This window comes from Caretta caretta, chromosome 9, assembly GCF_965140235.1.
Source record: "Caretta caretta isolate rCarCar2 chromosome 9, rCarCar1.hap1, whole genome shotgun sequence".
NCBI lineage: Eukaryota > Metazoa > Chordata > Testudines > Cheloniidae > Caretta > Caretta caretta.
The window spans coordinates 61,266,849-61,294,783 of NC_134214.1; the positions used below are offsets into that span (position 1 = coordinate 61,266,849).

The 27,935-nt window shown below is 47.4% G+C and overlaps 1 protein-coding gene across 5 annotated transcripts in view; it reads right to left on the bottom strand.

Annotated features, from left to right (window-relative positions):
• The window catches only part of ZDHHC9 (zDHHC palmitoyltransferase 9), a 38,702-nt gene extending 11,726 nt beyond the window's left edge, over positions 1-26,976 (bottom strand). For 2 of the 5 annotated variants that reach the window (XM_075132360.1, XM_075132356.1), the window contains exons 1-2: positions 26,833-26,976; positions 23,613-23,878 (exon numbers count right to left, since the gene is read on the bottom strand). In XM_075132360.1, coding sequence (XP_074988461.1) covers positions 23,613-23,779 — 167 coding nt within the window. In that variant the 5' untranslated portion in view covers positions 23,780-23,878; positions 26,833-26,976. Of the gene's footprint in view, positions 1-23,612; positions 23,879-24,594; positions 24,615-25,833; positions 25,974-26,832 lie in introns of those variants that run through there. The other 3 variants (XM_075132357.1, XM_075132358.1, XM_075132359.1) reach the window with 3 other exon arrangements.
• Between the last annotated feature and the right edge of the window lie 959 nt (positions 26,977-27,935).

Below are 27,935 nucleotides of genomic sequence, written 5' to 3' on the forward strand. Positions count from 1 at the left end.
AGCTACAGCAAGTGTTACCATGGAAAGTATAACCAGGGAAGCGTGATAACGTATTCTTAGTCAGTTTTAATGCAGTAAATACTTCCATCTCTTCTCTCAGCTGGAACCAAAGACAACCAGAACCCTGTGACCAGCCAGCTCCTTACCAATCAGCCTGGGAATTTCTCCTGTGAAGGAGTGCAATGCAATCAGAAGGCACTGGCTGTCCAGAAAGAGTATGACTAAAATGAGAGAAATATTAAAGAGAACGCTTCCTGGGGCCCTATCCCTTTAAGAGGCGAGTGAAACAGTGGAGCCCAAAAGTTTCAGGACAGAATGGGCAAGGTTGGAGGGGACTGGCTTCACTGAACTCTCCTGCTTACCACCCAGAGAGTTTATTCCAAACCTTGAAAAGTAACTGCAATAATATTCCCAAGCCCTCCACTCGTTATCGGAAGAGTCACTTACAAAGGAATTTGTTAGGGCTGTTGCTGCACAACAGGGCCTTCTGCTCCCCCGTACCTTTTTGAGACACGGGACATCAGGCTTCACACTCAAACAAGAGAAAAGCAGGAAAGACTCTGTTCACATCTCCTTACAATCCCCCCGCCCCCAAAGATTGCAATTTCTTGTCAAACACACAAGCCACAAGCTTACAAAACCAGGAGTGGCACAATTAAGGTTGTGAAGTATGTGGAGTAATACCTTAACTCTCCCCTTGTTGGGATGCCACCACCTGCTACTGGATTTTGGAGTAGGCAGTGTCTGCCTAAGCTGCAGGAAACTAAGGCTTTGTCTGCATGAAAATCGGCACCAGAGTCATGCCATCAGTTTAGTTACACCAGTGCAAGCTCCCCATGTAGACAGGCTATACTGAAACGCAGCAGGATTTAGGCAAGTGAAGCTGCTCAGTAATGATGCAGTTACTCAGCTGCAAGTTCTCTCAATGTAGACATGGCCTAATTGTAGGACACCCCCCGCCACACACGTTAGCCTCTGTATTTAGGATCATGCGGCTAGAAACCAAGGAGAGGGTGCTCACTGAATCCAGGGTCATATCTGGTAGCTGGCTGCAAGTACTTCCCGTATCAATGCTGCTGCACAGGCCACACTGAAGACCCAGCTGGACCCTGTGAATAGGAGTCTGGTTTGTCATTGCGTTGGGTACAGCGGAAATAACATTTGTTTCTGGTTAGAGTGGGATAAGGTACAATGATGTCTCCAGTTCCTATTGCCATCTCTAGGGGGTGCCAAGAAAGTCTAGTGTTCACCCAAAGCATCAAAATGGCCTCAGTCTCATGGAGAGTTGGCTCTTTTTAGCTTCCTAAGGCTCAGAAGGGCTGGTGAGTCCCCAATGAGTGCAAGGCTGGAGGGTTGGGGTAGCCCCCAATTGTTCACAAAAGGGGCGAATGATCTAACTAGGAACTTATATGGCCTCCCTCAGCACAGTATCGGACTGCTTCACAGATATTAGTGAACTTACACCACTTGTGAGGTGGAATATATGATCCACTTTTACAGATGGGGAAACTGAGGCACCGAACAAATAAGGAAAAATTAGCGGCCACCTCCATGTATTCTAGTGTCAGTGACCTGGCACGATAGGAAGCATAGGAAGCCTGTGGCAGGAGTCGGTACAGAACCTAGCTTTGAGTGCTAGCCCAATGTCTTGACCATCCTTTTTCTTCCTGCAGTTCCCGTCTTTCCCTACACACACGTCATCACATGCAACTCTGTGTTAGACAGTCTCACCTGTGTGTCTCAGAGTGCTTTGCAGACGCAGGAGTAGCCCATTTGTACAGTTTAGCTGAACACACACATTTGGCCTAAGCAATGCTGCCTCTCCGAAAGCTAAGCGGACAATAGTTTGTTCTGATATGAGGGACCTGAACTCTATTTGTAGCTCTGCCTGAAGTGATACTCTGGCACCTGTGTCAAGCCCCTGACCTATCAATGTTAAGGTTGATCTGACTTTTGGGGGAAGACTTTAAAAAGAAGTTTCACTGCAACTTTAACTGAACTGGAAAGACAGAAATTATCTGATATGGAACCACAACGTTCCCAACATGGTTTGACAGCACGATTTGACACAGAACGTTCAGCTCTACACCACAGACTCTCTTACCACTTGGGCTAAATGTACTCTACAAGTGCATTACATAACCATTTGCTAGATCGCAGTAGAAGGTTGAGATTCCAGACCCCTACACCTGACTTTGGAAGAAAAGGGTGGTCTACTGGTTAGACAGACAGACTAGCCAAGCACAGATTTGGCACATTCAGTCCAAAAGGCAGTGTTGCTGAGACATCAGTCTGCCGCACTAGACCTGGGTCCTTGCGCTAAACTGATTACACTGACCATGCCCGGACAGAGAAGCCATCAGGGTTTGTAGTCGTGAAAGTTTCACACAACTGGATGGGTCAAGGGGATAAGCAGCAGTGCTTCGAACCTGACCCACACAGCCAGTGTCAATTCAAGCCCCAAGTTGGGCAAAAGGTTCAAGGACATATTACTAAAAACTCTCTGGCAAGGTTTTTGTTTGTTTGGGGGGGAAGGGGGGCACATAAAGTGTTTTTGTGAAAAAAATTAAATGTGAATGCTTGCTAGGAGGAGAGTGACTTTAGGGGCCAGAGGAGTGGGAGGGAATGGGGTAAGAGGCATATGGGGCTGAAATGAGGGGAATAAATAAGGATAGGTGGTAAGGGAGGTAAAGAGGGGATGGGGAGGGACATGAGAAGGGGACAAGGGAGTAAGTGGCAGGGGAACTGGGGGAGAATAGGGGCAAGGGCTGCTTCAGCCCCACATTCTCTACAGTGTGCAAGCCAAAATCTGGGGGTCCGAAGTCTTTGTGTATACGCCAGGATCTGGGGTGGCCCTGCCATCTTTGGGTTCTGACCCACCCTCATGGCCGCCCTTCATGTGCACCGGTTCTGGAGGGGCTTGCCTTTTTGGACTGGACTGGTCTGAACTCTCTCCATACCCCCATGTGAGCTGGGATCTGGGGAGGCCCTACCCTGCTGGGTGGGGAGCTGAGGTCAGGCATATTTGGAACATGCACAAGCACAGGGTTTCTCAACCTGTGGGTTGGGACTCATAATTGGGTCACCAGAATATTTTAAAGGGTGGCATGGCAGCTACTGTCCCATGGACCTGGCTGGGCTCGCCTCCTTGCTCCAGACACTGCAACCTTTCGGGTCCCAGCACCACTCAGGTTTGGCCCTGCCACCATGATGATGGGAGTCCAGGTAGGCTGGATTTGAGTGAGTGGCCCTGCAATCTTATGGGCCAGGTCACAACTCCACTCACACAAATTCGGTCCAGTCGGGGAGGGGCGGAACCTAGCGATGCAGCAACCCTAGAGGTTGCAACTCCCGGAGCAGAGACATAAGCCCAGCCAGGAGCTGCCAACGTTGGGTGAGTGCCGGGCAGGACCCAACCCCGCCAGTGAGGCAGGACCCAAGCGAAACCACTCTAGGGCCTCCAACCCCAGACTATTTACTGGGTCAAGACAGGCCGTAAACATTTACAAATGGGTCCTGACCCCTACAAGTCTGAGAATCACTGCTGGGGTGAGGAGCTAAGAATGGAGCAGTTCACACATCTCAGAGCTACTGTTTCAGGCTATAGGGAGTGTTCTCATTCAGCTGAGACCATCACATTTAGGTGAATGGGCTATGTCACATCTCTGAGACTTCCATGCTTTCAGGATTATCCTGGGCTGGGGCTTTGACTATAGCAAAGCAGTTGCTGATTAATTTCATAAATATTATAGCAGAACAACCTCTCTGCTTCAGTTAAGGTGGCGGGATCTTTCTGTTTAAAGGAATTTTTTCGAAGTGTTCTAAAATCTGTATGCTTACCTGGCTAGTCTTGAAATTTGCTGTGCTTTGTGGTGGTGCAGGGTAGGCTTAGTGATCCAAATAGGAGGTCATTTGAGCAAGAGGTACCTATGATACAGCCCCCCCCAACCCTCACTGCCCCCAAACAGCTTTTCTTGAAGTTCATAGATTCCACAACTTTTTTGTACACATAGCTTCTAAAATGCTAATGGCTTAATGGGCTGGGAAGGAGAGGCTAAACTGGACAAGAGAGAGAGAGTCTTCTCTCACATGCTTAAAAGTTACTGTAACCACCAGTAATGAAACTGTCAAGTTCTTGGGACACACACACCATGCCTGAGATTTCCCACAGACTCGGCTATCAACTACACACTCCAAAAGCACAACCACTATCCCCATCCCACTACAACTAGGGCTTGATATCTACAATTAAAAGCTAGGCTGAGATAGCTACATTGGGGAGGGGTGGGACACACCACACCCCTGGCCCTGACACCCAGTCTATGCCACAGGCTAGATCCGCATAGCTGCTTACATCGACCTAGATAACTTCATTCAACACTGTTGGAAAAACCCCTTCCACCGGTATAGGCTGCATCTATGCTAAGGGGTTAGGGCAGCATAGCAATGCCAGTATAGTCTCCATAGTGTAGCCATACACCTGGGAGATTAGGGGGCACTTAAGAATCACATAGCAGCAGTGTGACTTAGTGGAGAGAACATTGGACTGGGACTCCTAAAACCTGGGCTCTATTCCCAGGTTTGACACTGGCTGTCAGGAAGCAGGGCCTGCAGCAGCGCCAGTCACCAGGCAACCCAAGGAGGGCAGCTGGCCTGCAGTAGGCTGCCCGACTGGTGGGAAGAGTCAGTAGACCAGTTCTTAATCCCAGCAGCAGCAGCAATTTGGCGGGTGCTCAAAGCATTCCTCCACAACTGCAAAAGCTCCTGTGCCAGCTTGTTCCCAGTCCAGCTCCTGCCTAGTTCCAGCCCTGTTCCTGCCCCACACCAGGTAACCTGGCTCTGATATCTGGCATCCACTGGTGATCAGGCACAGTATACTTTGATTCCCCGTCTTGCTGATAATCCTGTTTGCCAAGAGCCAAGCCGGGACCAGCAACCCTTTGCAGTTTACACAATCCTCCAAAGAATTCAGAGACACAAAGACAATATAAAGGGGACCCCAGCAAACCTGTTAAATATCAACATTATGTTGACAGGTTTGACAATAAAAAAAATCTGACACTCTACCACCCCACTGCAGCTATATCTACCCCATTGACCTCTAGCCAGGAGCAGAGGTTCCCTGGGGCGCATTCACTCCCTCTCCAAACTCAAACTTACTGTCACTCGTGGTGCGATCTGCAGGAAAACTTGCAAAAGGGATCCATTCACTCTTCCACAACCTCAGGAGGGGCCTCAAACTTCTTTGTGGTGAAGACACCTCCCTCCAGCTTTGTGTGGGTTACAGAGCTCTGAACAAGATTACAATCCCAAAACCAATACTCCTGACCACTTATTAATGAACTGTTCTAAAGACTCTGTTCTTCACAAAGATGAACCTCTGTGGAGCTTATAACCTGGTAAAGGAGAAGATGATGAATGGATCAGGTATGACCACCTGGAATATTCAGTTATGCTGTTTGGGTTGTGTAATGCCCTGGCGACCTTCCATCATTTCCTAAATGACATCTTTTGGGACATGCTGGATCAATTTGTTAAAAGAAAAGGAGTACTTGTGGCACCTTAGAGACTAACCAATTTATTTGAGCATAAGCTTTCGTGAGCTACAGCTCACTTCATCGGATGCATACTATGGAAAGTATAGAAGATCTTTTATACACACAAAGCATGAAAAAATGGGTGTTTACCACTACAAAAGGTTTTCTCTCCCCCCACCCCACTCTCCTGCTGGTAATAGCTTATCTAAAGTGATCACTCTCCTTACAATGTGTATGATAATCAAGGTGGGCCATTTCCAGCACAAATCCAGGGTTTAACAAGAACGTCTGGGGGGGGGGGGGGGTAGGAAAAAACAAGGGGTAATAGGTTACCTTGCATAATAACTTAGCCACTCCCAGTCTCTATTCAAGCCTAAGTTAATTGTATCCAATTGTAAATGAATTCCAATTCAACAGTCTCTCGCTGGAGTCTGGTTTTGAAGTTTTTTTGTTGTAATATCGCAACTTTCATGTCTGTAATCGCGTGACCAGAGAGATTGAAGTGTTCTCCGACTACTTTATGAATGTTATAATTCTTGACATCTGATTTGTGTCCATTTATTCTTTTATGTAGAGACTGTCCAGTTTCACTAATGTACATGGCAGAGGGGCATTGCTGGCACATGATGGCATATATCACATTGGTGGATGTGCAGGTGAACGAGCCTCTGATAGTGTGGCTGATGTTATTAGGCCCTGTGATGGTGTCTCCTGAATAGATATGTGGGCACAGTTGGGAACGGGCTTTGTTGCAAGGATAGGTTCCTGGGTTAGTGGTTCTGTTGTGTGGTATGTGGTTGCTGGTGAGTATTTGCTTCAGGTTGGGGGGCTGTCTGTAGGCAAGGACTGGCCTGTCTCCCAAGATTTGTCACAAACCTGAAAACCTGGATTTGTGCTGGAAATGGCCCACCTTGATTATCATACACATTGTAAGGAGAGTGATCACGTTAGATAAGCTATTACCAGCAGGAGAGTGGGGTGGGGGGAGAGAAAACCTTTTGTAGTGGTAAACACCCATTTTTTCATGCTTTGTGTGTAAAAAAGATCTTCTATACTTTCCACAGTATGCATCCGATGAAGTGAGCTGTAGCTCACGAAAGCTTATGCTCAAATAAATTGGTTAGTCTCTAAGGTGCCACAAGTACTCCTTTTCTTTTTGCGAATACAGACTAACACGGCTGTTACTCTGAAACCGATCAATTTGTTGTCATTTAGCTGGATGATGTCCCCATTTTCTCTGCATCTCCACAATCATCACGTTTGCACGGTCTTGGAGAGACTTTGCCAAAACCATACCTATGTGAAGCTTAAGAAATACAAGTCTGATAAGGACACAGTGGAATGCATGGGTTATCTCATCATGCCTGAGGGACTCACCATGGACCCGCATAAGGTGGCTGCAATATCCGACTGGGCCTCATCCAAGAATGTACATGGGGTGCAGCAATTCCTGGGATTTGCCAATTTCTACAGGCGAGTCTCTAACCTGGTTGCACCCATAATGACACCTCTGCAAAAGGGGGACCAGTTCACCCAGTGCACAGTAGCTCAGTCAGCCTATGACTGGCTGAAGACGATGTTCACCTCAGCATCAATCCTGATTCACCCAGATCCAACTAAACCATTTAGGATCAAAGCAGAAGCCTCAAATTTTGCCATTGGTGCAGTTTTATCTATCATGAGGGCCCCCACAACCAACTCCACCCCTGAGACTTTTATTCTTGGAAGCTAACCCCACGAGGAAAAAAAATTATGACATTTGGGACCAAGAGCTCCTGGCTATCAAGGTGACTTTCAAGGAATGGAGTTACCTACTACAAGGAGCCCAATTCCCAGTCCAAACTCCTGACAGCTCACAAGAACCTGGAATGCCTACTAAACACCTTCACCAACACCAGACTTGCTCGCTTTGACTTTGCGGTAACCTTTCACCCAGGAACAAGAAACAGGACGGCAGATGCTCTATCCCACAAAGAGAAAGATCTCAAACCTGGTGAAGAGCCCTCTTCCACTATGCTCAAGGTGTCCAACTTTGTCAATTGGATGATCAACAGCACTCTTGACATCCTCCTTCCATTCCTTGATGACCCATTCACAACCCAGATCCACCAGACCCTGAATTATGCAGGTACCAGACCTAATGCCAAGTTCCAACAACAGAACAGCCCCCTCTGTCGCAACCATTGTATTTATGTTCTGGAGGGACAACCTATGCTTCAGGTAGGGAAGCCATGCTATGATTTGCCACTTGTGAGCCATTTTGGCCAATTCTAGACCTGGAATTTGGTCTCAAGTTGCTTCTAGTGGCCAGGCCAATGATCTTACATGAAGGATTATATAAAAAGTCCTGCAGCCTCTGTGCCTGTACCAAGACTGCACCATCAAAACCCCCTGGTCCCCATGGACTTCACTGTAGAACTGCCACACTCCCAGGCACACACAGTAATCCTGGTCGCCACTGACCTCCTACTAAAGATGGCACACTTTCATTCCATACCATTATTGTTCCTACCACACAGGAGACGGCTTGGCTCCTCCTGGAAAATGTCTTCTGCAACCACAGGTTACCAGCAGATATTGTATAGGACTGGGAAGCCCAGTTCATTTCCTGATTCTTGGCAGAATTCTGACTCTTTGGCATTGAATCCCTTGCCCCATCCACTTATCACCCACAGACTCATGGGCAAACAGAGAGAGTCAAATCTTGGCACAGTATCCTTGCTGCTTTCTGAGTTACCACCAGGACAACTGGTTCCCCCTACCATGCTACGCCAAATTTGCTTGTTAACAATGAAATCCACACCTCAGTCCAACATAGCCCATTCTTTGCAAACTATGGCTTTCACCCCTGCTTCCACTCAGACTTAATGGTAAGTTCCCCAGTACCAACTGCCGTGAACTAGCCTCCATCCTATACCAAGTGACCTATACCAGGAGATCAAGGAATACTTTCAGTCCACCAATGAAGCCTATAAACACCAGGCAGACCAAAACTGTTAGGTTGGCCCCAATCTGGATAGGGGACAAGATATGGTTCTCTGCCCATCTGCCAAACTAGACTACCAATACCTGGACCCTTTAAAATATTAAAGAATGGGTAAACCCAAAAGCCTTCAGGTTACAGCTGCCAGAGTCCTTGAAAATCTACCCATCTTTCACACCTTACCTGTTAAAGCTCTAAAATGGGATCCTATACCCAAACTGATTAACTCACCCCACACAGATCTGCAGACAGCAGGAGTACTTGGTCCACCAAATCCTTGACTCTTGGCGAGTTAGGGGAAGCCTCCACTAACTGGTGGCCTGGGGAGACTATGGTCTTGGAGAGTGGTCAGTTTAGATGAGCTATTACCAGCAGGAGAGTGAGTTTGTGTGTGTATGAGGGTATGTGAGAAAACCTGGATTTATGCAGGAAATAGCCCGACTTGATTATGTAAAGAGTTGTCACTTTGGATGGGCTAGCACCAGCAGGAGAGTGAATTTGTGTGGGGGGGTGGAGGGTGAGAAAACCTGGATTTGTGCTGGAAATGGCCCACCTGATGATCACTTTAGATAAGCTATTACCAGCAGGACAGTGGGGTGGGAGGAGGTATTGTTTCATATTCTCTGTGTATATATAAAGTCTGCTGCAGTTTCCACGGTATGCATCTGATGAAGTGAGCTGTAGCTCACGAAAGCTCATGCTCAAATAAATTGGTTAGTCTCTAAGGTGCTACAAGTACTCCTTTTCTTTTTGCGAATGCAGACTAACACGGCTGTTACTCTGAAACCTATGGTCCAGGCAAGCAGTCTTGGGAACTGGGAGGGAATATCCATGCCCTGGACATATTTGAGAATTCCACTAGCAGTACCCCGAGAAACGGGGTCACGAGGCCCCTAGGAGGCACCCTTCGGTGGGGGGAGTACTGTCAGGAATCAGGTCCTGCAGCAGAGCCAGTCTCTGGGCAACCTAACAAGTGCAACTAGCCTGTAGTAGGCTGCCTGACTGTCTACACTGCCCGATTGGGTGGAAGTCAGCAAACCAGCTCTCAAGCTCAGAAGCAGTTTGGCAGGTGCCACAAGGACTCCTTGTTGTTTTCACCCATGGCTATGACAGTTCCTGTGCCTGCTTGTTCCCAGCCTTGCTCCCACCTTGTTCCAGCCCTCTTCCTGCGCCCGACACAGCCCTGCCCCCAGCCTTGCCTCACTCCGGGTTACCGGCTCTAACCCTGGGCTCAGATTCCTGACTTCATCTCTGACTCTTGGCTCTGACCCCAGCTGCGATCCTGGGCTCTGATTCCTGGCTACCAACTCCTGATCCAACCCCTAGGCACAACCACCGAAGTCCCAGTCTCAGACACTGGCCTGCTGGATGACTTTGGCCAAGTCATTTCCTCTCTCTGTGTCTCAGTTCATACATTTCTATAATGAAAATAATGATGTTTCCCTCCTTAATGCTACTAGCCCTAAGTAAGATCTAGGTACTATCATCACCTGGCCACAGAAACATCTGGGCTGCACTCCTACATGATAACTACAGCTGCCTACATGACCACTACCTCCACCCAACCCTTCTCTTTGTTAAAAAAAATTAGGAAATTAAATGGCAAAATAATTTGTTAATGCAGAGCGAAGGTTGCCCAGTGATAGCTCATGCCCTTCCAGAATATCTAGGTCAGTAAAACTCAAACTTATGAAAACCAGGAAGTACAGAGTCAAGGTGCAACCCTTAACTCTACCCTCTTTGAACAATGTCTCAATAAGCCCAGAACACACACACTCACACTCTGCCTTTGCCCTGTACTGAACAGGAGCTTCCTACACTCATACACTTAGTAGATGTGGGGGTCTTTTCATGGAGTAGCCTAAATTATACAACTCCTTCAAATCCTTTACCCTTATGCACATACCAACACACTGAACTTTCACTTGCTATCATTAAACCCACGGGCCACATATGTTCCCACTAACTGCTGACACCCCCATGGCAAGAAGGCCCGTGCCCTGCTACTGACACAGTGCTGATATGAGACATCCTAGATCTCTCATGGTACAGATGCACCTCTTTCCTTCTGTCACACACACACAGGGGGTCAAGGAGAGGGGCTCAAATATACCCACATAGGGCCACAGACATCCAGATCACCTCATATCACAATCACACCTCTTCCAATCTGCTCCAACTAATTTCTCTACCATTCAATGCAGCTACACGTGAATGCAGCAGGAGATCATGCAGCTAGTGGCTATCGCCAATTCCAGGAGGGCAGAGTTGCATGGACCTTTACCTTGACTCTGTATTTCCTTGTTTTCACAATGCTTTTTTCAACTTTGAATAACCAGTCACTGAACTGAACTAGTTGAATAAACTGAAATGAAGGAAGTGTTCTCTGCACCTGCAGAAGAGACTACTCCTGTCAAAAGCTGGTTTAGCACTTCAGCAAACTCTAGTTTTCAGGTGCTCAGCCAGTAACTTCCACTAATTCAGTGCTTTGACTTTCTCTAAAACTTCAGCAGTAAACATGTACTGCTTGATTTATTAAAATTTCATTTAAGTGATTTTAATAGATTATAGTAAGCTTGACTTAACATAGGATATAACTTTTTAAAATGTATGTAAATTTAAAAATATGATTTAAATAAAAACATTTTTTAAAAATCAAGGATATCCACCCTCTTCTATAAACATCCAATCCCTCTCTGAATCTTACTAAGCTCTTGGCCTCAATGACCTCCTGTAGCAGTGAGTGCCCAGTCTAATCACACAGCATGGGACAAAGTCTTTCCTTTTATCAGTTTTGAGCTTGTCACCTTTCAGTTATTTAACATCCCTTTACTCTTGTGCTATGAGACAGGGAGAGCAAACTTTCAGATATCTCTTCTCATGAGTTTTTCCAGACCCCATCTCATTCTCATCACTCCTCTCTGAACCCCGTCTAGTTCTGCAGTCTCCTTGTTGAGATGGGGTGACCAGCGCTGCTTATAGTAATCCAAATGAGGGTCCACCATTAATTTATAACCACTCTATAATACTCTGTATTACTTTTCATCTCATCCCTCGTGCCTCCTAACAGCTTGTTTGTTGTTTTGACCACAGCTGCACATTCAGCAGAAGTCTTCACAGTGATGGCCAGATCCCTTTCCCAAGCCGATACAGTTAATTTAGAACCATGTAAGATGTGAGAGTTCAAAACCACCAAGCAGAGTTTTGAACTTGAAAAGGGAGAAGTGCTAGAGATTCCATGAAGTCCTCTAGGAACTTTGCTTCTGATTTTACATGGAAGGCGCTCAGATACTACAGTGACGCACGGAAGTATAAAACAGACATTCTTCCCTCCCATATGCATTACTTTGCACTTATCAATCATTAATTCACTTGCCATCGTGTTGCTCTTTCCCCTACCTTGGTTAGGTCCCTCTGAAGTTCCTCATAGTCCTCTCTGGACTTGACTAACCTGAGTAACTTTAGAGTGGTAGCTGTGTTAGTCTGTATCAGCAAAAAGAACGAGGAGTACTTGTAGCACTTTAGAGACTAACAAATTTATTTGAGCATAAGCTTTTGTGGGCTAAAACCCACTTCATCGGATGTATGCAGTGGAAAATATAGAAGGAAGATATATAAAATATATACACACACACACACAGAGAACATGAAAAAATGGGTGTTGCCATACCCACTAGAACGAGAGTGATCAGTTAAGCTGAGCTGCTATCAGCAGGAGAAAAAAAAAACCTTTTGTAGTGATCATCAGGATGGCCCATTTCCAACAGTTGACAAGAAGGTATGAGTAACAGTAGGGGGGAAAAATAAGTATGGGGAAATAGTTTTACTGTGGGTAATGACCCATCCACTCCCAGTCTTTATTCAAGCCTGATGTAATGGTGTCCAGTTTGCAAATTAATTCTAATTCAGCAGCGTCTCGTTGGAGTCCAATATACATGCCATGGCCAAACTGGACAGCCTCTACGTAAAAGAATAAATGGACACAAATCAGACGTCAAGAATTATAACATTCAAAAATCAGCCGGAGAACACTTTGATCTCCCTGGTCACTCGATTACAGACCTAAAAGTCACAATACAACAACAACAAAAACTTCAAAAACAGACTCCAACGAGACGCTGCTGAATTGGAATTAATTTGCAAACTGGACACCATTACATCAGGCTTGAATAAAGACTGGGAGTGGATGGGTCATTACCCACAGTAAAACTATTTCCCCATACTTATTTTTCCCCCCTACTGTTACTCATACCTTCTTGTCAACTGTTGGAAATGGGCCATCCTGATGATCACTACAAAAGGTTTTTTTTTTCTCCTGCTGATAGCAGCTCAGCTTAACTGATCACTCTCGTTCAGTGGGTATGGCAATACCCATTTTTTCATGGTGTGTGTGTGTGTCTGTGTGTGTGTGTCTTCCTTCTGTATTTTCCACTGCATACATCCGATGAAGTGGGTTTTAGCCCACAAAAGCTTATGCTCAAATAAATTTGTTAGTCTCTAAAGTGCTACAAGTACTGCTCGTTCTTTTTGCTGAGTAACTTTGTGTCATCTGCAAATTTTGCTACCTCATCGCTCACCCACTGCTTTCCAGATCGTAAATATATTAAACATAGGCTGTAGTATGGAAACTCAAGGCCCCGCTTCTAACCTTTTGCCCTGATGAAAACTGACCATTTATTCCTACTCTTTACTTCCTGTCTCCCAGATAGTTTTTGACCCATAACAATAGGTGATGTGTCTGCCAGAGTGACCTGTGCTTCTACCATAGCTACCACCTCCAAATAGCCTACACTGTTGCCATCTAGTGGTTTATTGCTTGAACTGTTTTCCCGAATAAGAGGAAAGGTAGAGAAGGCCTTTAGTATTTGTATGTTACTATCTGTCCCTACTGTCTAAGAGTCCCTTAGAAAGCACTGGAGGGATTCTGAGCTGGTCTGCAATTTGTTTAGACACCTGTTTACTGGCTAGTTGCTGGATTTATATTTTCTCTATTTAGCCAAGCCACCATCTTATTTTGGATTCCCAAAAAGTGACAGTTTGCACAGATGATAGGCTGGTTTCTGCGTAATGAAGCCATATCAAGGTTTCTATTGAGAATATGGTTCTCATCCCTTGTTGATGCGTGAGCTCTAGAATCGCTAATTCCCCTGCATGATTTCAGTATAGGAATCATGGGTATGTCTAAAGTGTAATAAAGGTGTGATTGGCAGCATGGGTAGACATACCCAAACTAGCTTTAGTCTGTCTAGCTCGGGATACTGGTAGGTTTGGAGCTGTAGCAGCATAGACTTCAGCACAGACTAGCCACTCAAGTAAGCGCCATGGGTCCCAAGCCGGCTTGTGCAGCTCACATTAAAGCCCGTGCTGCTGCAGCATCACTGTTACTGGTACTTTGCGGAGCGGAAATGCAGTCAGAGCAACACCTGATACATAAACCACCACAGAAAGGAGATATGATGGAAGAAGCCAAAAGGTAACTACGACATGTGGGACAGAGGTGAATTTGGAGCATGCCCTTCAAAGGCTCCAAAACACCACCTACATAAAAATGCCAAATGAAAGCATTCAGGCACATGGAGAAGTGACGTGCAGAAAGACAGCTACCTTTGGAAACAGCTTATTTTAGACCAGATTTTTGTTTGTTGCTTTATAATACTGGTATGATTTCACTTATATCTCATTGATGGGGGTAAGGGAGAATGGAAACAAGTTATATAGACTTCACCTCAGCAGGATATGAATTCACTTTGAAATATACCTTATCCACTCAGCTACGCAATCTAATTATTTCACTGGGGAAATTCAGAGGGATTATTTTGGCCACAGGAGGAAGCCCATAGGTTCCTCCCCCCTCACAATAATGCATGACACATGGAGAATGAAACCAAAACCTCAGTAGAAGGGCCAACAAGCTGAAAGTATGATCCCTAAAGTGATCCATATGCAAACTCCACTTATTGTGGCCTGATTCTGCTACAAAAGTGAGAAGCATTTCATCACATTTTGGTTCACCACAAGCCAAGATCCTATCTATATGCACTTTGAGCCTGAAGCAAATCTCCCCACTGGAGATAGGCCTGTGTATCTGCTCTGGGTGTATGGTTAGATGGGTGCAGGAAGAATGAGAGTGTTTGGTAATGTCAGGGCCATTCTCCCCTCAGGTTTAAAGCAGTACAGCGAGCAATGGGAGAGCTCATCCTCTCATGCAGCCCAGTCACCGTTGCTTCTAATTACACAGGGCAGAGAGTGCAAGATTCAGAGTATCAGCAAGCAAGAGTTCACTCAGCGTTTCCTTTTAACACAGAGCAGACAGAGACACTCTCAGCCAGGTCACCTGGGGAGCAATGAAGGGAGTATGTGTAACGAAGGGCACCAACACCCACATTACCAACCTCCCCCCCGGAGTGACAGACAACATGAACTAGCCTTGTTAGGGTTCTGGTCCTTCAACAGCACCCCCTTGGAGTATTGATGGGGGTGGTATAGTTGCTCAAGTGGGGGTGCCCAGTAGCACCCTAAAAGGGAAGCAGCCTCAGCCCTCTAGCCTCTTCCCTCTGGATGCTCAGAAAGCAACTGAGGAGTAGGAAAACAAACAAAAACATGCAACCAGTTCAAGCTGGGCTGCCGGCTTCTCTTCCTTCAGAGGGGACATGGATTGGCTGCACACTGGTTCAAAGCCCGCTGTGTCAGCAACAGAGGAATATGGTACAACCTCCTTCATCTCAGAGGTGTTGGGCCTCCTCTTAGGCAGGGGGTAGGCTCTATCCTCTGCCAGGCTTCTCCCTGAAAGCAGGGAGGCCCAGCACTCTGCCCTGCTCTCAGGCTGCATTTACATTACGAGATAGGGGCATGTATGCATATACATTAGCACATACATTTAGCAAGAGTATAAATAGCAGTGTAGCCATGGTAGCACAAGCAGCGGAAAGCACAGGTCAGCTATGCTGAGTACAGCCCAGCCTGAAACGGGTGGGTAAGTACTCAGCATGGCTCAGCCATGCCTTTGCTGCTGCTACACGTGCTACCGTGGCTACACTACTCTTTATACTCATGCTAGTTCAAGCAGCATTAATGTATGTGTACACAAGCAAAGGAATCACATCCCTAGCTCACAGCTTAGACCTACACTCAGAGCTGCTCACTGCTCAGTTGAGCTTCCCCACTCTTGAACTCCTCCATTTTTGACATAACTTGCAGATGCAGTGGGGTGGGGCCAGTCCAGAACAAGGGGGGGCGCGCGGGGAGGGGGGAAGAGGGTTGAAATAGGGCCAGGGTGCTGCTAGCTGGTGTTTAGATCTCCATCACATAAAAAAAATTCAGCATTTCGATTCACCTCGCCAGTCCAGTGGACTATTTGGAAGCTATAGGATTGTAGGGACAAGTACCAACACTTTATCCTTGGACTGGTGTTTTTCATGGTGTTCAACCACCTAAATGGTCTACAGTCAGAGGAAAAGGTTCCCCAGCAGACAATACCTCAGGATCCATGGCCCACTTCACTGCCAAGGCCTTTTTCTCAATGACAGAATAGGTTCTCTCTAGGGTACAGCTTTTGACATATGTAGAGCATACGTGTTCTCCCTCAACTTCTTGACAAAGAGCTGCCCTTAGCCCTACCTCTGAGGCCTGTGTTTGTAGTATGAAACTCTTTTTGAGAAGTCTAGATTATAAAGAACTGGTTCCTGAGCCATACAATTCTTTAGTGTCTTAAAGACTTTGTCGCAGGCCTCAGACCACTGAACCTTTTTTGAATATCCATCCTTTACAACATGCATGAGCGGAGCTACAACAGTGACAAACACCGCTGATACCATGCCAGTCCCAAGAAGCACCATACTTGTTTATTTGTTGTAGGACTGGGACAGGCTGCCAAAGCTTGCACCTTGTTGACCCGTGGTTGTATTCGGACTTCTCCAATAGTATAGCCTAGATATGTGGCGTTGCGGTTCCCCACTTTATATTTTGCTGGGTTTGCCATCACACCTGCATCTGTGAGGGACAAAAGGACTGCTGAGACTGGCCTTACATGGCTAACCCAGTCTTGGCTGTAAAATCATCCTAGTGTGTATTGTCTGTATGGCTGCAGAATGTGGTCCATCGGCCTCTGGAAAGTTATTGCTACCCCATGAAGGTCAAAGGGCAGGGATCTTAACTGATATAAACCAAAGGGCATGGAAAAAGAAGGTCCCTCCCACCCCCCTCCAGGATCCTGGTGTCCAGGGTATTTGCTAATATCCTTTTGTGAAATCTAAGGCAATTATATATCTGGCAGCTCCCAGACTTTCCAACAGCTCATCTATCCTTGGCATTGTATGTGTGCCGAATTTTGATACTGCACTGATCTTTCAAAAAAATCGATACAGAAACATATTGTGCCTTCTGGCTTTGGCACAAGCACAGTGGGGCTTCTCCATGCACTGTGTGACTCTTCGCAGGGTAAGCATAGCCTATGGTTCATCCCAAAATGTGTCTCACATTTTACAGGGGTGCATCCAGGGAGTCTCCCGGGCACATTGTCACGGTGCCATCTCGATATGGTTGTATGCCAAGTTGGCTGGTCCTGGTAAGGATTCCACAGTGGGGAATGAGTCAACTAGCTGCTGTACCTCAGCTTTTTATCTGGGTTGAAGTCGCTCTCCCATCTGTGCAGGTTTAACTGTTTGGGTCAAGGGTGCCTGGGGTCCTAATTCAGAATCCAAAGGATAATGGGCTATGAAGCCCCTTGAAGACTTTTTAGGCTTTTAAAAAGATTCTGGTGGTATATCTGTGGGTTTTTGTTTTTTTCCTGTCTTTTCTTTGGCTGCTGGACCTTGGGGCCAACCTGTCCACCTCAAATGACCATTGCCATAGGCCCGTAATTTAGATTCTGAGCTAGGCAGCAATAATAGTACCCAATCATTTGGTTTGAACACCACAATCAGGCCCCTCAGTTGTAGGCTTTTTTGGGCCTGCTGGGCATTTAGCAGGTTTTCGCTGGGCAAAAGCAGTGGTGGGCAACCTGCAGGCCATCAGGGTAACCTGCTGGCGGGCTCCAGCCTGCGTGCCACAGGTTGCACACCACTTCCCTAAAGTCTTAAATTTCTCCTAGCTGGTGAACATACTGTACTATGTTCATGGTCTGTGGTCCTTGCTCTTCCCTCAGCCTTGCTCTTCCTATACAGCCAGCTGTATAGGAGCTTGAAAGATTGGGGTTGGGGAGGGGAAATCAGTGGAGGCTTGGGGCACCTCCTGTATGGCAAACAGAAGTGAGGAAGCAGCTGGTTACAGAGACTATGACCAGAGGCTATGAATTTCTTCATCTCCTTCAACATTTGATGAAATTATTTACCAGCTCATCTGTCCGGGGGCTGTATATTAATTTCCTTGTTGACTTGACCTTTAGTAGGTTTCACAGCTCTTTCATCAGATTGCACATGAAGTTAGTTCCCTGACTGGTCAGGATCTCCTGTGGAATTGCTATCTGGACAAAGAGCTACATGAGTTCCACCATGATGGTAGTGGCATTTGTAGAGTGCAAGGGGGTGGCTTTGGGATACTAGGTCACGTAGTCGAAGATGACCAGAATGTGCTGATACCCCCACAGCATTCTTCTTCAGGGGTCCCATGAAGCCCATCCCTATTATCTCAAAAGGGTCCTCAACTATTGGGAGCACGACAAGGGGTGCTTTGTGAGAATGGCTAATTGGCATGAGGAACAGTAGTCAGACATCTCTGCATACACTGAGCTTGTAGACCTGGACCACTACCCAACTGATGTTTTTTCCCCCCCTCCCCAAGTGTCCTGCAAAGGGAATTGAATGGGCTACTTGTAAGACTTCTTGTCTTTAACTCCCAGGGGCTAGGAGTTGAGTTCTTACCTCCCATCTGCCCATTTCATTCAAGGCTGTAAATCCATTCATCCCTGACCTCAAAGTGCAGTCACTGCCTTAGCCACTGGGGATGTACCACCAACTCCATTCATCACAGCCCAGCTTAGCATCTGATTAGCTCACTGCTCTTGAACAAAACTGGTGTTTTGGGCCAGAATGTCAGCCTCCAGCAGGAGAGAGTCCCCAAGCTCCTGACGCTTGGGGAGTTGAAGGTTCCCTGATTTGGCTGGAAGTCCCCTCCCTCCCCTATCACCACCAGTTTTGATGGTTCCAAAAGTGCTTCTGTCTGTGAAAGTGAGCTGTTCCATCAGGTAGCCAGCCAGCCACCCCATTCTTTCAGGATGTCGCCAAACCAACTAATTGGTCCTTCACTAGGATCTGGCTATACCCCAAGTCCATCAGCCCAATGACTGCCTTCCCATCAATCCATTCAATCCATACTGGTTCAAATAGGTTGGCAGGGGCCCTTTTCTGCATCTGGATTTCTGCCCTCCAGACTTGACTATAGCTACAGTTGATAAAGAGGCAATCTCGGTGTAGTTGTCCTGGTTGTGCACATGAAAAGCAGACCCTAGGGACTAGACAAGAGGTATACCCCAAGTTGTGGGTGAGGCTTTTCCCAGTGGGGTGGCCCCTTTTTGATGTCCAGGTGCCCCCAATCTTGATCTGCCCATACAGGTTTGGCCCCAAGTTACCCTAGCTTCTTGGGCACCTCCATCCAAGACTTCACTCCTTTACCTATACCCTTCACAGCCCTTGAGGTTAGCCTGGAGTGCCATACTGGAGGGTTATTGCACCTGGGCTGTCCTTCAGTTCAGACTGCACTGGACCTCTGTATTCTGGCTGGTTACCTGTCTGCATCCCTGGAGGGCTATCAGCAGACATATAGTTCTTAATTGTGTTAGCTAACACGGTAATTAATGAGGTAAAAATCCCAGTGAAGATAAGTCAATTTATAGTTTGATTTTACCTCGAGTTAGTTAACTCCTTTTTTCCCTAATGAAGACAATGTTTCCCTAGGCTTTGGCCTCCCTGTGTAACCACAGGAATTGCCAGACTAGAGAGTAATCTAAGCCAGTATCCCACCTCTGAGAAAGGCCATCCTCCAGAGGTAGCTTCAAGGAACCTACACATGCAATTAAAAAAAAAAAGAAAGAAAAAAAAAAAGGATGGTCAACTCCAATGGTTGTAAAGAAAAAGAATTTAGCACTCAGAGCATGTGAGACCAAAACCAACAATGGAGCGTTCAACAGAAACCGTCAACGGCTACAGACTGTCCCTCAGAAAGAACAATCAACAGAGCAAACTCTACAGAACAAGAAGTCTCAAGGACTCGAAACCTACCACTGCCAGTTGTTCCAACTAATGGATAGTCCAATGACGAAGTTGTTATGCATTCAGGTAATGTAATTAGAAAACCAGTACAATTTAGAGACACTTAAACTAATCCTTACTGAACTTCAAAGATAGTGTAATAGTGAAAATTTTGTAAATGGTAGGAATGTAGAACTTAATAGGGGAGATGTGATGGAATGTTAAGACTTATTATATTATTCAGACAGAAGATGGTCCTGTGTGTAACACCTTATTAAGCTAGCCTCAGCCATACCTAGCAGAACATTAAAGGACCTTATAGTGAATGCCCTTCGTATCTCTCTCTGGGAAGGAAGCTCTGTGGCCAATCCATAGCTGGTACAGAAGCCTGACCTCCTAGTAGCAGCGTTGCAACCTACCGTGTACAAGAAATACATGACAATCATCAAGACCAGCCTCTGCAGCAGGAGAGTTTGCATTCCTTACACATTTTCACCTAATGTAACTCTGAATATTCTCAATCTATAGGACAGCAAAATTAACAGAAGAATTTGACTAAATGCTTGGCCTCAATGAGTTCCACAGGTTAACAATGTATTGTGTAAAAATCTACATCCTTAACAGTTTTTAAATTACTGCCTATCAATTATGTGGGATGTCCTTTTATTTCTATATTATGAAAAAGGATAAATAAAAGTGCACAATTTACCTTCTCTATCCTATTCATGAGTTTGTATACATCTCATTTCCCCTTTTATTTCTCTATCTTCTTTATTAAACCGCTCTTTGTTCAGAAGGATTCCCATGCCACCCATCTCTGGACCCCAATTTCTGAATATATTACAATGCCATATCGCTCAAAGGGATGGCCTCCAATACTGTTTTCAGGATCTCAGTCTATCCCTTTCAGCCTAACATTGCTTTTTTTGCCGTCCCTACATGGTGAATGGAGATTTTCACAAAGCTGTCTGCAATGACAATCAGGTCATTGCCTGAGGAGTTACAGTGAACACTTACATTGCTTCAGCACAATTTCAAAAGGACACTTTGGGTAGCCCAAATGCCAGTCTCCTATGTCATTCCAGAGAGAACACTCAGGTCCTCAGAGTGGAAGAATGCAAAAAATTATTTTGCAAACGGGGGTGATGTGTCCCCAAGTCATCTGACCAGAGAGACAGCAGCATTTGGGATTTAACCAATCCCAAACTGGGGGTCAGGAGGAAAACAAATACCCTAAAACAGGGAAGTGTTGAAAACATTAACCCAGAAGTCAGAGGCATTAATCAGAGCCAAGCTGACGGGTTCAGGTTCTGCCCAGGGACAGCCTGTGCAGGACAAAGTTCACAAGGCACTGCTGGCTCAAAAACTGCATCTGACATTTCCCCATTCCAGGGATTCCAAAGATTTGTTTACCTCCCAGCTAAGATGTGACCAAACAAATGCTTCAGCTGAATGAAACAAACATTCAAAACATACACACCCCTCATTAGAGTGGGTCTGATCAGGAGATACTAGAAAAGCCACTTCCGCCCATGACATTCATCCCCTCTCTTCAAAAACAATCAGTTGTAACAGATGGAATTTCCTTCAGAAGCTATGGCATTAAGAGAGAAACTCCAAACTACTGCAGAAAAAGAAAAATGCCCCCAGCATCTCTCCAGAGCACAGGAAAGGTTAACGCTGCTAGACTGCCCTGAGCCTCTCACACAAGAGAAAAGGAGTACTAGTGGCACCTTAGAGACTAACCAATTTATTTGAGCATAAGCTTTCGTGAGCTACAGCTCACTTCATCACTTGCATCCAATGAAGTGAGCTGTAGCTCATGAAAGCTTATGCTCAAATAAATTGGTTAGTCTCTAATGTGCCACTAGTACTCCTTTTCTTTTTGCGAATACAGACTAACACGGCTGCTACTCTGAAACGTCACACAAGAGAGATTATATCTTTAGATAGAGAGAGATTTCTCTCTCTTCCCCCCTTGAGAGGTGTGTCTCATGGATTCTCTTGACAGGGAGGGATTGAAGGGAGCCCTCCAGAGGCCTTTGCTCACCTGAGTGCATGGAGGGGAGATAATCACACATCTTACACATTTAAAAGTCAAACGCAAGCTTGGTTCAATCGGCCTCAATACACCATCACCAATAATAATGACTGCCTGCAGACTGTGTGAGGCAGAGTGACATGGCTTGCTCTTCCACTGCTGGCCAGACTCTGTAGGGATCCATCATAATAAGCACTTACACAACAGCAGCACTTTATACACATTCATTCATCCTCACAACACCTTGCGAGGCAGGAAGTCTTAGCCCATTTTACAGGGGAGGAAATGAATAAAGAGAGGTAAGTATCGTTGCCTAGGGACACAGACTGAGTCAGCGACAGAGCCAATATTAGTACTCAGAAGTCCCGATTCCCAATGTCATGCTTACACTACACCCCTTATACAGAAACAGACAGTGTCAATGAAGCAGAGAAGCCAGTTTCACATAGGGTGACTAGATACCAAGTGTGAGAAATCGGAACAGAGGTGGGGGGGTAATAGGTGCCTATATAAGACAAAGCTCTGAATATCAGAACTATCCCTACAAAATTGGGACATCTGGTCACCCTAGTTTCACAGGTCCAAGCTTGTCTATGATCTGACAGTCCCTTCATTGCTACTGCTAAGACACATGAGATCTGGCAAATCTCTCTATAGGATGTTCCAGAAAGGCCATTCAACACTGAAGGGGTTTCAGCCATATCCTTTATCTAGACAAGCAAGCCAGGTTCAGATAAAATTTTGAGGAAGACGTCAAGAAGATACCTAACTGGGGTGACATTTCTAGAAGGCCAGTGAATGAGCAAGCCATAAATTCCTGGGTTACCAGAGTGGCAATTTTGTTTGCCAAACACCATACATCATCTGCAGCAAACAAGCAGGTTTTAGAAGTGGCAACAGTTGGTTTAGTTTGCAGAAAATGGTCTCAAGAGAGGTCCCCTTCCTCTGCTTTCTAATGCATGTACTGGCCCATCAGCTCAGAGATATCTGGAAAGCCCATCATGTTACCCAGAGTATCATTCAGGACAATCAGATACCTGCCAGCATCACAAATGCCCTGAAGGAGGCAAGGCTCAGCAGAGCTGGTCCCCCAGAAAGCAGCTGTAAATCAGCCTTCAAGAGATGGCAGAGTTGTAACAATCTTGAGACAGTCACAGGCCATTCACAAACTGAGCCCTGTTTCATTAAGTCTCCTTCCCCTGAAGCAGGCCACATAAGATCAACTAACTTTCACTCCATTCACAGTAACCGTGACACAGTACACCACACTGGCCAAAGAGGTGGCACCTCCAGCAACCTTCTTCACACCAGACCAGAGTGCCAGTCCACTCCCAACTTGGGAGAGGAGGGAGAAATGCAATGACAACAAATCAAGGCCATGTCTACACTTGAAAGTTACACTGGTTTAACCAAGAGACATTTTTAAACCAGCAAAACTTTTGTGCCTATACTAATCATAAGAGGAGTAGCACAGTAATATGGTGTCATGCACGACCAAAGACACAACCCTGATGAGCCCAAAACCTCACATACTTATTGGTTCTCTCTCTCCAATGAATGGTCTCATGTCACAGGTTGAGACTCCCTAAGAGATTTCTAGCTTCCAGAAAGGATTGAGCCGAACCCAGCAGGTTCCCTGCAAAAACTGGATTTTAATCTGGTGAGCTACACCAAAGATCCCAATATACTAGCTAGCCCTAATAAGAACCTGAGGCTAGCAGGAAATTCCTTCTTTCCTTAACCCAAATCCCAACCCACATGCCCCCAGGATGGGGGTCAAATTCCTTCTCTCACCCTCAAGTTATGGCAATTAGTTCAGCCCCATAAACCCCTCCAAAAGCAGTGATCTCAGCCCACCACGAACTCACTCAAAAGCAAAGAAGAGGGCACAGGTGCCAAGAATTAAGAAGAGTGTCAGGTAGAAGATGCCCTTCTGGCGGGCCATCATGATCCGACCATCGCAACAGAAGGTGTTCCTGCCTGGCAGCTTCTCCCATTTCCGCATCGCCTTCTTCCTCACCACCATCACCGACATGACTGCTCCTTCAGAGGGCGTAGGGCAACCAAGTGAAGTCCAGCTTCTGCTCCACCCTCATTGAAAAACACGGCATCATCAAGAGTCCAGCCACGGCCACTAAAGAGATCAGAGACAAGGACATTACCATGGGCTTGGATGCTATGCAGCAGTGCCCTCCAACAGCACATGGATCAAGGGAGCTGTCCAATTTACAATTAGAGGCACAACATTCTTCCCACCACCTCAAATCCAGCTCCTCCACACACAACCAGCTCTCACAGCTTAAGTCATTCTATGCAGGATATCTGCAGCTAACAGGAGTTGTCAGCCTTGCCTAATGGGGAGAGGACAGCCTTTGTAGCTCTGGAGTTCCGCCTTTATATCCACCCTCATGAGGTCATGGCACACAACAGCATATCTTTGCAGAGAAATCTTAATATCTTGCACTTTGTCTGGGTACTTATATTGCCCCATCACTAGAATACACGTGTCACACAAACATTAGTGAAGTTATATCCAACATCCCTGGGAGGTAGGGATGTATTATCCCCATTTTGCAAAGGGGACTGAGTCACAGACTAATTAAGTGACTTGCCCATGGCCATCCAGGAAATTTGTGACAGAGCCAGGAATAGAAACCAGGTCTCCTGAGTCCAAGTCCCATGCCCCTAAACATCAAACCATCCCTTCTCTCTCTTCCCTCTTTCAGCCATGGAACTCACATTACTTAACAAAAGTCACACATATAGTTAGGCTTTTGCAGATGCAGGATTAGAACCCAGGCCTCCTGACTCCCACCTTCTGGACCCTTGACAGCAGACCACAGTACTTACACTTTACAGTCTGGGATGGGGTTTCCTGGTAACATGGGTCCATTATGGCCCCTCTAAGATGACTCAGACCCTGTATCCCCATGCAACATGTTAGACCTAAATTATGTGTTAGAAACCCTAGATTCATGCAGCAAAGACCCTCCCCAAGTTCTCTTCCCATCACAACTATCCTCCTCAACTGCTAAAGATGGAGGGTGCATAGAGGGAATAAAGACAAGCATGTGCCCCATAGCTAAAGCTACTTTAGTCACAAAGATTTACACAGTGAACTCATAAGGGGTGGAACTGTGGGATTTTCTTTGGTCTATCCATTCTTCCCTCATCTACTGCTTTTCTAATTCTCTGCCAACTACAGCACTGCAGACCTCCTGAAGTTTGCAGGAGAGGAGCCTCACATCCAACCACCTTAGAAACACGGCCCCTTGGTTTGCAGGGCAGACTGGCGTTGCACCCTGGACACTCTGGGGCAGATTCATACAAATGTACAACTGAGGTTTCTAGTTAATTCAATATGAAAATACAATCAGTATAGCATCCTCCTCCTGTTTCTTAAAAATATATTACTATTTTACATCACCACCAAGTTTTTAGTTTGCAGCATTATTTTGATATTACCAATAAAAACTGCTTTGTAAAACATGTTTGGGGATGCCTCTAGCATGTGGGAGGAGATGCAGCCCTTCATTCCCTGCCTCTTGTGAGAAAGGTCTGAAAGGAGTAACTCTGAGGGGTTGCAACTTCTAGTTTCTCATCTCAATAATAAGCAGTTTCTGCACTAGACTCCTCCCTACCCAAATATCTTTCACTGCAGCAGACAATCTCTCTAAGTACATTAAGTGGCAGAGAAACAGTTAACAATGTTTACATTTAAGCTGCCATCACTAGGTTTCAGGTCCATCCCCCACCCAGATAAGGGAAGGGAACACTTCACACCTCTCCTATAGCATCAGAATAACTGTGGGCTGAGGCAGATGTCACTCGCTCATCTTGGGTTGAGAATTTGTTTTTAAATGAAAGCTAAAGATAGAGCACAATTATGTAGCTACATTACACATGGACTCGGACGTGTGCAAATCCAGGATCTGCACAAAGCCCCTTCAGCAAAGAAAAACAGAGAAAGGGAACAAACAAAAACAGCAAAACAAAAACCACAGATTTGGTGGGTGAGACAACAGAGATAGGAGCTCATGAACAGAGGAGAAGAATGTTATCCCTAGCTCACAAGGAGAGACAACCCACCATCCCACAGGGATCTCTGGACTTTTCTTCTGCACAGCCAGACAGGGTAGTACAGAGGCATCTATAGATACCGCATGCCAGGCAAGCTAGATCCAAAGGAGAGCGGCAGCACACACCTCAGCCCTCGCAGAGCCCTTCACCTGAGAAAAGGAGCACAATGGGTGGGGAGCGGAGAGTGGGGGTGGGAGCTAAATATCTTCTCCACTGGAACGGGGAACTCTAGGCCTCACACTAATGGCCTCTAAGCCCTGAGCCAAGGAGTCCGGGGACTGGGGCTCTACTGCACCCCAGGCCAGGCTGCTCCGTCTAAGGAGCCAAATCGGAACTCCCAGACCCAGCCACACCCAACTGGGTACACTTGGCTATGACCCCCCCCCACCCCACGCCTCTCCCCCCCCGAGCTAAGACCCCCCCACGCCTCTCCCCTCCCCCCCAAGCCGTGATCCCCGACTCTGTTTCTCCCCGAGCCGTGACCCCCCCACATCTTTCCCCTCCCCCCCGACCCAAGACCCCCCCACGCCTCTCCCCTCCTCCCCCGAGCCGTGATCCCCCGACTCTGCTTCCCCCCGAGCCGTGACCCCCCCACACCTTTCCCCTCCCCCCAACCCCGCCCCTCCCCTCCCCCCCGAGCCGTGACCCCCCCACACACCGCTTCCCCCCGAGCCGTGACCCCCCCACAGCTTTCCCCTCCGCCCGACCCAAGACCCCTCCCACGCCTCTCCCCTCCCCCCCGAGCCGTGATCCCCCGACTCTGCTTCCTCCCGAGACTTGACCCCCCAACTTCTCCCCCGCGAGCCGTGACCCGCCCCACGCCTCTCCCCTCCCCCCAGAGCTGTGACACCCCCCCCCCCCCCCGCGACTCCGCTCCTCCCCCGAGCCATGACGCCCCCCGCCTCCCCCTACTCCGCTCCCCGCGAGCCGTGACACCTCCCCAGGCACCAGGAGCCGCCCCACCCCGCTGCCGTCCTTCCGGCCCGCTCGGCCCCAGGGTCCCCTCACCTGGCGGCCGGTCACGCTACCGGCTCCGCAAGCCAGGCCAGGCCGAGCCGAGCCGGGCCGGGCCGCTCACTCCCTCCGGCGTCCGGACTCGGGAGAGGCCACCTCGGTGAGGTGGGGCACGACAGCGGCTACCATTGGCCCGACTCGACATGTCGCTCCGCCCCCAACCACTGGAACGCATTCCTATTGGCTGAGATGTGTGTCACTCTCTCCTCCGACCCGCTCCTACATTACTGGGTCCTAGAGAGAGAAATGCCTAGAGACGGGGGTGCGGCCCAGGGACTAGGGAGCCTGTGTACGCGGCCTAAGGGATGGGGGAGCCCAGGACACGGGTCCGGGGGTGCGACCTAGGGACTAGGAAATCGGGGGCACGGGCCCAGGGCCTGCACCCCAGGTGGTACAGCACAGGGATGGGGCCACGGGCCCAGGGGTTCAGGGATGGGGGGCACGGGGCTAGGGGGCACAGGGTCAGGGAGGCACAGCCTAGGGGATGGGGGGTGGCACAGGACTGGGCAGTGCAGCATAGGGCCTGGCAGGACGGGCCTGGTAGGGTAACCAGATGTCCTGATTTTATAGGGACAGTCCCAATACTTGAGGCTTTGTCTTATATAGGCACCTATTATCCCCCACGCCCATCCCAATTTTTCATACTTGCTGTCTGGTCACCCTAGGCCTGGGTATAGGGGCAAGTGGATGGGGGGCAGGAGTCTAGGGGTGGGGCATGGGGTCTAAGGACGGGGGCAGGCCTGGGGGCAGAGATTTTGGTCTGCATCTTCAAGGTGCCCAAAAGCCTGGGCCCAAGTTACCTATCAGGCCCCCAAAGCTGTGGGCTGAGCACCATGCCATGCCTCAGGCCCCATGCAGTCCAGAGCCATCAACTCCAGGGCCTGCAGGGAACCCCTGTCTGATAGGCTACCTTTCCCCATTGCCCTGCCTTATGAAAACAAACAGCCAATCAGAGCTGCTGCCCAGGCTGATGGACAGTCCATTCCCCCAGCAGTTGTAGCAGGCTGAGCTCCCAGCCTTTTCTGGTTCCTCCCGCTTTCCCCATCCCCATGTGTGAGGGGTGGAGATGTTGCCATTCTGTCCCTTCACCGGAGTGC